Source organism: Oncorhynchus clarkii, chromosome 16 (genome assembly GCF_045791955.1).
Source record: "Oncorhynchus clarkii lewisi isolate Uvic-CL-2024 chromosome 16, UVic_Ocla_1.0, whole genome shotgun sequence".
NCBI classification, from domain to species: domain Eukaryota; kingdom Metazoa; phylum Chordata; class Actinopteri; order Salmoniformes; family Salmonidae; genus Oncorhynchus; species Oncorhynchus clarkii.
The window spans coordinates 18,112,378-18,124,328 of NC_092162.1; the positions used below are offsets into that span (position 1 = coordinate 18,112,378).

At 46.6% G+C, this 11,951-nt stretch overlaps 1 protein-coding gene across 1 annotated transcript in view; it reads right to left on the reverse strand.

Annotated features, from left to right (window-relative positions):
- LOC139367488 (PH and SEC7 domain-containing protein 1-like) overlaps positions 1-3,512 on the reverse strand; it is a 47,758-nt gene extending 44,246 nt beyond the window's left edge. Inside the window, exons 1-2 of the mRNA XM_071105715.1 lie at positions 3,454-3,512; positions 1,464-1,994 (exon numbers count right to left, since the gene is read on the reverse strand). Coding sequence (XP_070961816.1) covers positions 1,464-1,994; positions 3,454-3,512 — 590 coding nt within the window. The remainder of the gene's footprint in view (positions 1-1,463; positions 1,995-3,453) is intronic.
- Positions 3,513-11,951: the final 8,439 nt, after the last annotated feature.

The window sequence follows — 11,951 nt, forward strand, 5'->3', positions numbered from 1 at the left end:
CAACAAATGCCACTTACAGTAGACACCGCAAGTGGTCCACACATTTGGCTCTAAAAACCCATTGGCATCATTATCCATATGTTCAGACAGTATCAATCCACAACCTGCAACATGGTCCTTTAGCAGCATCTAGTGGTCTGTACCGCAAGGTGACAGTGTCCCACTGCCACCGCAGTGCTGCCAAACACAATTATCATCTCCCTCATCAGCACTGCAGTTCCTCTCTACACTAACCACAAAACCCACCAGATGGTGCTGGGTTGTCAAGCCCCTAGCAGATCATTCTCTGTTATTGGTGTTGACAAAAATTATAAATGCTGATTAAGCAGAAGTGTATATTGACCACATGAGAAATAAGAATATTCTCTACCTAAAATTACAATATTTGCATATATCATAATATATGATGATACATCATCTTAATACGTATGTAATGGATAGATCTGGACACGCAATCTGATTGGTAAAGAGTTCCAGCTATGCTGTCATTGACAGTAATAGCAAAGCTAGTTGAATCACTTTAACATTATCAATAGTTGAGAGCTGTACTACCACAGGCATCTGCCCCAGTCAGTACCAGTCACCTGCTCCAGCCATCACACACAACGGCAAAGACACACACACACACACACACACACACACACACACACACACACACACACACACACACACACACACACACACATAGTCACACATACCAACACACACACACACACACACACACACCACACACACACACACACGCGCGCGCACGCACGCGCGTATAGTCACACATACCAACACACACACTCACACCGCATGCCGTCATGGAAACCAGCGGTACGGTGAGGCAGACAGCCTCCTAGCGACCTTCACTAACAGCTCTGCTCCAAAATCGCACTGCAGCAGGTGCTGTGTCCCAGCAGACAAGCCTGGGACTGGTGCTTTTGGAAACTGATATTGTTAGGGGAAGACTCTAAAAAGTATATTTTCAATGTACATATACAGTACATAACATATGCACATTATGATCCTCAGTTATTACGTTGTCCTCTAATACTGTACATGGACAATAGAGTATAATATAGTGATTTGTTGTTTTGTATTTCATCTTAGATTATACCATACTGTATGTTCTGAACAGAAGCCTACCTTGGCTTTACTTCGTCTATGAGAGTAACCTCATACCCATTAGGCAAGAACTGGTTGAATCAACATTGTTTCCACATCATTTCAACCAAAAACGTGGAAAACTTATTGGATTTGTCTTTTATCACCCAACTTTTAACCTAAATTCAATGACAGGGTGATATTTTTGGTTGATTTCATGTTGAATTCACGTTAGTTGACAATTCAACCAAACGTAATTCAAAACTAGACGTTAATCTGACGTCTGTGCCCAGTGGGTACTTTATGTCAGAAGCCTATCGGGTCTGGCCTTTCATAAGGTAGAACATCAGAGCAGTAGTGATGACATCACTGACCTGTGGAAGGAGAGGGAGGGGTTGCTGCTGTATGACATCACTGACCTAGGGAAGGAGAATGTGGGGTTGCTGTACCAGCTGCTCCCCAACATCCGTGCCCCGCCCCCTCCCCCTCGCGGGAGTGTGTCCTCCGAGCCACTGCTCAGCCTTTCGCTGGAGGGGGCTCGCGTGGCGTCTGAGTCGCCTGTCACCGTGACGAAGGAATCTGATAGGCTTGTTCCCCTCTCACAGTGGGCCAGTGGGGCGAAGCTCAACTTGACAATGTGCCGGGCGCTCTGACAGATCATCTGACCGCCCTGGATCTCTGGGGTCAGTGTGGGAAGGTCAAAGGTCAGGACCGTCTGGGTGCTGGAGGTCAGCAGCTCCTCGCTGTCCAGGCTGCAGTAGGATGTGCCCTTGGCGCGATGTGACTCCATTATGCTCTCAAAATGGCGGCTGAAGGTGTCCTCAGTCGTGCCTGCCAGACGAGGACCCGAAACCAGGATGGGTGACTTGAGGGCCGGGAGGTTGTCGAAGAAACTGTCCAATGGCCTAGATGGAAAGAGAGAAATAGGGAAAGAGGATAACAACCAAGAGTGAGGCACAGGAAGGCTCTACTTCAGGGATGTCAAACTCATAGTTATTCATTTGTTATATCTGGGTCCATATTGTCCATGAGTTTCTAGTAGTAGATAGACCATATGCTTCAAGAGAAAAATAGCCTAGATAATAAGCAAGCATCTAATCCACAATGTCTATATTTTCAATTAACTCTGAAACCATTCCAACTATTGACTTTTTCTACAACTGCCACCAGTTTGATGGCAAAACACTGACAGCAAATACATATTGACATATTGACATAGTAAAATAAAGTGTGTAAACCCATAAAATATTTGAAAGATACCAAAATTCTGGTACCCTCCCTTTGCAACACTAAATATATATATATATTTTTATCATTATTTTTTTTAAATTCTCAAATCACTTACGGACTAGATTGGACCCCTTCCGTCCTGCTGTATGTTTGACACCCCTGTTCTACTGGGTTTCTTAGTACTGTCTAATATTCAGAATGAATGGATCTCAAATGAATTTATTTGAGGGTGAGTCTAGTGAGTCTCCCTGGAAACGATGTTAGTTGAAAAACTTATTTGAAAAACTATTCCAGTTTTTTGAATCGCTTTGGTACAATTTTCACAAGCATGTGGTGAATTTTCTAAACTCTGAGTACAAGACTTCAAATTGGTAACTATTGTAATGTAGCCAATTTTCAATAAAATGTTTTATTGTGCATAAATGTTGTTTGTAGACATCTTTCAACACACAACAAATGATGCAAAATACAATTTTACTGTGAAATATAATGAGTACATTGGTGTAATCACCAAAACGCAAGATAATATTTTCTCGTATATATATATATATATATATATATACCACATACCTGTGAAAATTGCACCAAAGCGATAAAATAAACTGTAGTCAAGTGATTGACTACGGTACACTGTACACTGTAAATGTTTGACCGTAGAAAACTACGAGTGGTTAAAAAAAAACAATGTCATCAAACTGCTTTGAGAGGTCTACTGATAAGTAGGTTGCTAGGAAGATCTCAACATGCGGCCGCAGAAAGAGACACATGTTCATACATTTGTACTGGAGTTCTTGCTAGAGATCCTGCTCCATCAGTGTTCTTGTGGGAGAAAAAAAATGATGAAACCAACTAAAAACATTAGCACCTTTGTTCTACTCACAAGGACAGAAGCTAGAAATAGATAGCACTCATTGCGGTCTGTAATGAACATGTGAGGATGCATAAATTGGTCCAAATCCTGTCAAACTTGAAATGTGTGTTTCTGTATATCTGCGTTACATGAGTGTGTGTGTATGTGTGTGTGTGTGTGTGTATGAATTTGTATATGTCAGCATATTTGTGTGTGTGTGTGTGTTTGTGTATGATTTTGAGCATGTGTGTGTTTCCACGTGTCGATGCGCGTGTCCATCTCACCTCTTCAGCAGCTGACTGATCACCTGCTGCTGCTGCTGCCTCTTAATGTCCCCCTGCATCCTCACTGAGACCCAGCTCACCACCTCCTCCTCATCCTCCTCGTCATCCTCCTCCTCCTCTTCCTCCTCTCCTTCCACCTCCTCCTCCTCCCCACTCGTTCTCTCATAGGGACAGACACCCAGGGGGCTGCTGCCTGTACCCGACGTGCTTTTCACGCTGCGGTTACTCCCAAACGCTGAGTCGGTGTCTTCCTGCTCAGCCAATAGCACCTCATCGATGTCGGTCTCGCGGTAGCAGCGCAGGGGCACGGCATCCAGGTCAGTCTCCGAGTACTTGAGGGTCCCCCGGATGATGCCCATCTTTGGCGACTCCCCCATCGCCGCTGGGGGAGGAGTCACCAGCTCTACCTCCACGTGCTGCACCTCGTGATTGGCTGAGATGAGGGGGAGGGAGGTGGGGGAAGTGGGGGATTCACTGGACTGGCCACTGGGAGGAGCTGTGGAGGGTTCGATGGTACCTGCCACGATGGAACAGAGGAAGCAGTTGATATCACCGAAAAAGTACTGAAAACCCCTGCGCTACCATGTTAATGTTAATGTTGTTGTTATTGGTTGCTGAACCCTGACCTATGTGCGTGTTTTGAACACGTGCTATGATACGTGCTTAAATCACATCTACAGTATAGTGTAAACCCAGTGGGAACAGTTAAAGGGTCATAGGCTCAGAGATAAATACTATATATAGCTCTATGGGTAATAGGTATGGGTGGTAAATATGCTCTCACTTTTCTCCCCCCTGCTGGCAGCCTCCTCAGCGGGTGTCCCGAATAGGAACTCCCACTTGGCACGAGCTATCCTCTGGGAGTGGAGGGAGGGGCCTGGGACTGCAGTGCCACTGTCCGTCTGGAACACACGCGCAGACATGTACACATGGCAAATTTAACAAAATACAAGATACATTTGGTTAACATTAATATCTTTAAATGATTATTTTAATGCATATACACTCCCCTACGTATTTATTTTGATAGTGAAGCTAAAACTTTTAATTAGGCTCAATACTCCATATGAGGCAACAGTACATAATGTCACCTTTCATTTGAGGGTATTTTCATACATATCTGCTTTACCATTAAGACATTTTGACAAATTCACTTATATGTGTTTTAAAGTAGTCATCCAAAATGACAAATCCAAAATGCTGGAGAATAGAGACAAATTAAAAGTTTTAACTTCACTGTGCAAATAAATATGTAGGGCAGTGTAAGAAGAGAAATGTCTCACCTGTATCCCTGAAGTGGCAGCCCCTGTCTCGTTGCTCTGGTGGCTGGACTGACTGGACTCTGGGGACACACATTCCCTTTCACCTAGGCTGCCCGTCACCCCGCTGGAGCTGCGCGACGAGGACCCCGCTATCCCAATTCGCTCCCCCCCTTGAGGCTCCTCCACCCTCAGCAGGCTTGGCTGCTGCCCTTGTCCCGAAACCTCCTCCCCTTCCCCATCCCCATCCAGGCCCTCGTCCTCCTCTGGGGAGTCCAGCACCACAGGGCCCAGCAGCAGAACCTCCCTCCTCCTCTGCTCAGCCCTCTTCTGCTGGGCCGTGCTCAAGGGCTGCTGACCGGGTCCAGGTCCATGTCTGGGGCTGGAACTGGAGCTGCTGCTCTCCTCCCCTACCAGGTGGCTCCAGGGCTGCCTGGAAGTCCAGCTGACAGGGGCTTCTTCCACACTCTGGCGTATGTAGAGCCTACGGGCCAGCTCGGCACTGTCCCCCCTGTCGAAGCAGGACAAGTCGGCTGTCCTGTCCGGCTCGAAGGACCAGAAATCTCCAGTGTATTGAGGGGGCTGACAGCGGTGCAGCGTGGGGCTGTCGGTGACTCTGAGCTGGGCTCTCAGCAGCCTGGGGTCCCTCAGAGGGGAGCTGGTCTCGGCTGGGGGAAGAAATGGACGGAGGAAGCGTGAAGGCAGGGCTGGGGACACTCCTCCACCCACTACTGCGTCTGATAGGATGGAGCTCTGACCCAGAGCCCACCCTCCTCCGTGCTGTGTCCTATGATTGGTTAGTGTTGGAGTGTTTGTGTCCTGTGTGCGTGACGATGGTAAAGAGTTTCCAGCCTGTTGAGAGTCAGTGTCGTTGAATGCTGGTGTGTGTAGGCCGTGTAAAGGGATGTTCATCTTAACTTTCTGATGCTGCAAATGTTGCAGTTGTGCTTTTGGGACAGAACTGTTGGCTTCTCTGGACATACATCCACAGTTGGGGCTCTCTACTTCGTCTAAAGTGCTGTGCAATGTCAATGAGTTCCTCCTTACCTCTGCTAAAATAGAGGACACTTTAGTAGCCTCCACAGCTAGCCTCCGGGCCACTTCAGGGCTGTTGGATGGTGAGGAGGGTTTGCTACCACTTAGCTGGTTCAGTACAGTTCCCACCCCTAGTTTATTGCTAAGTTGGAGAATGGTCCCTTGAGGGGAGGAACTACTGTTACAGGGCTTGTGTACTTGTCTCTGGGTGGCTGGACTCCCTGTGATAGCTTTGTCCTGACCTTCCCATTGGTGTGGGCTCTGGGCCTTGGGCCCCATACACAACCTGGGTCTCGAGTTAGGAGACATACCCAGAGCGGCCTGGCTAGCATGAGACGAAAGCTGGTCGGAGGCTGGGCTCCTGGGTAATGGCCCGCAAATGGCCCGGTTTCTATCTGTGTCCATGGCATGATTATTGCAGGCGCTGTGGCGTAGGACAGGAGAGCCGCCTGCCCATGACAGGCAACCGGCCTGCTGGTTGTGGCGGGAGCCCCTAGGACTCTGCTCGAGCCCATGGAGGATCTTACTCCTGTGCAGGGGGGAACCAAACCCAAACTCTTCCAGGGCAAGCTGGGTGGCTGCCCTGCCAACGGGATCCAAGACGGGGTGGCAGTGGCTGGGGGAGACTGACGGTTGCTGTTGTTGCTGGATACACCCTGGGGGACGAAACGCTAGTTTGGGACTGGAGCTGCAGGAGGAGCCAGGACTACCCAACCAGATGGGGTCGCTGAGTCTCTTCCGGGGGTAGGAAGGTGGGGATGACCTCTCCTCCCTAGACCTCCTCTGACAGGCAGAGTTCTGTGGGCTCTCCACTGTCTTGACGTTAGCCTTCTCAATGTAGCTGAAGGTGACCACCGAGCGTTTGGCATCACCCCCCACCCCCTGCCCTTTGGAGGAGGGTTTGTGGGGGGTGGTGGTCCTCCCATTTCTGGAAAAGGCTGGGGAGTGGGTCAGTGCTGCTGGTAAACTCTGCCGCTTGGAGATGCTAGGTGACTGGTTGCCATTGCCTTGGTGGAGCTGGAAGCTCACTGTGTGTCTGGAGGGAGACTGGGTGTGAGTGAAGTTATGGGCTAGGCGGTGCGTTTGTGCTTTGGTAGGAGTCTGACATTTTGTCTGGCAGGTTAGCTTGGACAAAAGCCCAGCTGGCCCATCCTGTGCTGAGGCTGAGTTACTCCCAGTCCCAGGACCCTCCACTCCTCCCCCCAAGCCCCCATTCACATCCTGCTCCGGGGCTGACCTTACCTCCACGTACAGATGAAGGACTTTTCCAGACTGGGACATGACCTCACACTCGAGGCCAGGAAGAGAGAGCGAGTGATACAGAAGACAGAGACTGGCCTCCTCTCCTTTTACTAGGATTTTGTTTGTTTATCTGTTGATGGGGGTGTCACTGTATTTTTAGTACATGTTCCTTCCTACTCAGTAAGACTAAGGACATTATGGGCAAACAGAGGACAAACAGGCCCTTAGGACGCCTCCAGCAGATCTCTAGTCACCATACCTGTGAGGGGGGGGGGGAGAAGAGAGAAGCTGTAGTGAGAAGTCAAACAGCTTTTCCTCAGATAACCTAGAAAGGTAATCCATCATCCTTATAGAATGCTGTACACTTCAACAGACATAGAGGTGTACTACACACAATCACATCCAATCATCCAATCTAGACTTTACAGCTTTGAGATAATAGTCTTAATCAACAACAAAGGAAAGCTGCTTTCCCTGATGACTAAATGCCAACCTTCTGTCTCTCTATCGGTTTAACACAGTGTGTTAGGTGCCCTAGTGATTGAGAATGCCATTTTATCCTGATTGGCTGTTAGAATGACCATCACAGTATCTATTCTGACAGGACACTTCAAGGAGTCTCAGTTTAGGAAGCTTTAAGCTGTAGGAAATGAAGACTTGGCTTTCTTAAGAGGAATCCATTAGACAACGATGTAGTGGGAAGGAGACTGAGGACTTTTGTCATTGCTACTCGGGCATATCTTCAGTCAAATAAGCGCCGTATTCAAACCTGTCATCACCCTCTTCAATTTCACACAGCTCATATCTGTCAAACGTCTAGAATTCCCTCACAAGTCGCGTATGGAAATGTTTTCTTCTTCAAAACATGTCATAACAAAGATCTGTCAGTGTACGTCAGCATGTCACACCAAGCTGTCCCTCTTTCATCACAAAAGTTTGAACACACACACACACACAAAATGTTTTTAAACCAAGACTAGCCATATTTAACTATTTGCTGAACAAAAGGCTTTCAGTTAAGAAATACCTGCTGTCCAACCATCAAAAGTGTTTCCCCGTGTTGCTATGAGAAGCTGCACAGAAAGAAGGAGGAACTCAAGTGGAAGAGGAGGACAGATTGGAGCAAAGACTTGCCTTACGGTAACAGTAGGGGAAAGCGTGTGCATCGGTGGGGCTCAAATAGGACTTAACAGAACAAAGAGAATGTGTTTAAGCCTTGGAATCACACACACACGCACACACACACACCACACACACACACACACACACACACACACACACACACACACACACACACACACACACACACACACACACACACACACACACACACACACACACACACACACACACACACACACACACACACACACACACACACACACAGCATTTTACAAAGACTACTCCTCTATGCCTGCTTAACCCCCTTCTCTGACCTCTACCTCCCCCCACATCAGTTTCATTCCATGCTTAGAGTGCCTGTTGGGTAAAGTAATTTTGGCATAAAAAAAAATATTTATACTTTTAACATTATGTCATAAAGAGCACATGTTCAACTTCATAACAAACACGTTTTCCTAACTCAAGAGGTTAGATGAAGAAATATGACATTAAACTGACAATTAAAAAGTGACAGGGTGGACCATAACAGGGTTGACAATTTCAGCTTCAATCAGCCATAACTCCCCTTGTGACAGGAGGAATGGAAGCTTGTTGTGAAGCAACAAGGAGGGACAATGAAATACAAGCTTAGCAAAACATTTGAACTTGTCAAAACATTTCTAGCCTATCTATCTATGGGTAACAGCGTTGACGCGCTATGCTCGACTCACTCCGTTTTCAACCACAAAACACCAGGAAAATGACCAAAAAGAATAGAACCAGCTGACCTGCTTTTACAATATGATTTGACAAGCCTATTAGACGTTCAATATTTCTTTTGAAAAAATGACTTGAAAAGGAATAGTTTCACCATATTAAAACGAGAGTTCAGTTCACGTAACAGGGTTGACCTTAAACCTTGGGTACAAATGTAAATGAATCCCTCATCACATGAAATAAACAATAATCTGTCAGAAATGACTTTGTCAAAGCGACAAAATAACTAGGGCTTTACAATGATGGTGGGTCGGACAGACATGAGACATGCCAAAACGTGGAGAAATGTTGGGGTCAAGTGGGTCGGACAGACATGAGACATGCCAAAACGTGGAGAAATGTTGGGGTTAAGTGGGTCGGACAGACATGGGACATGCCAAAACGTGGAGAAATGTTGGGGTCAAGTGGGTCGGACAGACATGAGACATGCCAAAACGTGGAGAAATGTTGGGGTTAAGTGGGTCGGACAGACATGGGACATGCCAAAACGTGGAGAAATGTTGGGGTTAAGTGGGTCGGACAGACATGAGACATGCCAAAACGTGGAGAAATGTTGGGGTTAAGTGGGTCGGACAGACATGAGACATGCCTTAACGTGGAGAAATGTTGGGGTTAAGTGGGTCGGACAGACATGAGACATGCCAAAACGTGGAGAAATGTTGGGGTGAAGTGGGTCGGACAAACATGAGACATCCCAAAACGTGGAGAAATGTTGGGGTTAAGTGGGTCGGACAGACATGAGACATGCCAAAACGTGGAGAAATGTTGGGGTGAAGTGGGTCGGACAGACATGAGACATGCCAAAACGTGGAGAAATGTTGGGGTCAAGTGGGTCAGACAGACATGAGACATGCCAAAACTTGGAGAAATGTTGGGGTCAAGTGGTTCGGACAGACATGAGACATGCCAAAACTTGGAGAAATGTTGGGGTTAAGTGGGTCGGACAGACATGAGACATGCTAAAACTTGGAGAAATGTTGAGGTTAAGTGGGTCGGACAGACATGAGACTTGCCAAAACGTGGAGAAATGTTGGGATTAAGTGGGTCGGACAGACATGAGACATGCTAAAACTTGGAGAAATGTTGGGGTTAAGTGGGTCGGACAGACATGAGACTTGCCAAAACGTGGAGAAATGTTGGGATTAAGTGGGTCGGACAGACATGAGACATGCTAAAACTTGGAGAAATGTTGGGGTTAAGTGGGTCGGACAGACATGAGACTTGCCAAAACGTGGAGAAATGTTGGGATTAAGTGGGTCGGACAGACATGAGACATGCTAAAACTTGGATTTTCTGAGAAAACAGTACATTTATTTGAATGAAAATACACTACTATTGGAATTTTAGTTTAGTTAGTTTAGTTAGACTGTAGATGTATGTGATCCTATTGTTAAATTGCATGTTTAATCTCATGATAAAATGTAATACATTTTTTTTTAAAACCTTTATTTAACTAGGCAAGTCAGTTAAGAACAAATTCTTATTTTCAATGACAGCCTAGAAACAGTGGGTAAACTGCCTTGTTCAGGTGGCAGAACGACAGATTTTTACTTTGTCAGCTCGGGGGATTCAATCTAGCAACCTTTACAGTTACTGGCCCAATGCTCTAACCACTAGGCTACCTACCACCCCACACAATGTCTCAAGAACATAAAACGCCTTCTATTCGTGGAACGACCCCTCGCACCTTCATTCAGCGGAGCTGGCACCAACTCACAGGCAATGTAGACGCCTTAATGAGGCTTTTAGACAATTTGTTACAGTCGTTTTACAGCAGTGGGCCCCATGAGGTTCCATTGTCTAAGGGGTGTCAACAGGAAGATAATCTCCTTAACCAGTGTCCTAAACATGGCAGCCACTCCTGTTCCTGGTAGCAATGACCTCACCTCAGAGAGCTACTGGCTGATGAACCACAACTATCAGTTATGTTTGTAGCTGTCAGGCCATCAGCTGAAAGACGACACCGGGCCGTATTCATTTTTGGAGGCTGATGAGCCTCAACTTCATTGACCCCCTACTATCCATTACTACGTTGGCCCAGGCAGGACTGTGAGGGAGAAAAAGACAGAAAGAGACAGAGGAAGAGAGGATGAAAAAATGTGTGTAATCGAGAGGGAGAGAAGAAGTGGCAGGAGGAGAAAGTGATCAGAGTGGAGATTTACAGGAAGTAGCCTGCGGTAACAGAATGACATAGGGCGTAGGTAAGCAACACTCCCGACTAGCACCCAGATGCCATGGAACAGAGTTAAGGGACATATTGTCCTCCTCCTCGTCTATCCTTAGTACCGGTGGTATACATGCTGCAGTGCCACCCTTGAAAGCCCTGCTCACTGAGAGTTGGCCAAGTTGGCATGCAGGCTGGCGGGATATGGGCGCTCTCCAGTCACAAACACACACACACCGGTCTGCCGTGCCAAGAGTCACAATGGAGCGAGATCATTACCACTAGCCAGCTGCCATGTGGTTACTGATTTACTGTTGACTTGGACTTAAAGGAAAAGTTGTGATAACATTTCTTTCCTTCTTAATGCGTTTGAGCCAATCAGTTGTGTTGTGACAAGGTAGGGGGGTATACAGAACATAGCCCTATTTGGTAAAAGACCAAGTATTTTATTATGACAAGAACAGCTCAAATAAGGAAAGAGAAACAACAGTCCATAATTACTTTAAGACATGAAGGTCAGTCAATCAGAATCATTTCAAGAACTTTGAACGTTTCTTCAAGTGCAGTCGCAAAAACCATCAAGCGCTATGATGAAACTGGCTCTCATGAGTACCGTCACAGGAAAGGAAGACCGAGAATTACCTCTGCTGCAGAGGATCCATTTATTAGAGTAACCAGCCTCAGAAATTGCAGCCCAAAATGCTTCATTGAATTCAAGTAACAGACACATCTCAACATCAACTGTTCAGAGGAGACTGTGTGAATCAGGCCTTCATGGTCGAATTGCTGCAAAGAAACCACTACTAAAGGACACCAATAATAAGAAGAGACTTGGACATTAGACCGGTGGAAATCTGTCCTTTGGTCTGATGAGTCCAAATGTAAGATTTCTGTGTCTTTGTGTGTCTTTGTGAGAAGCA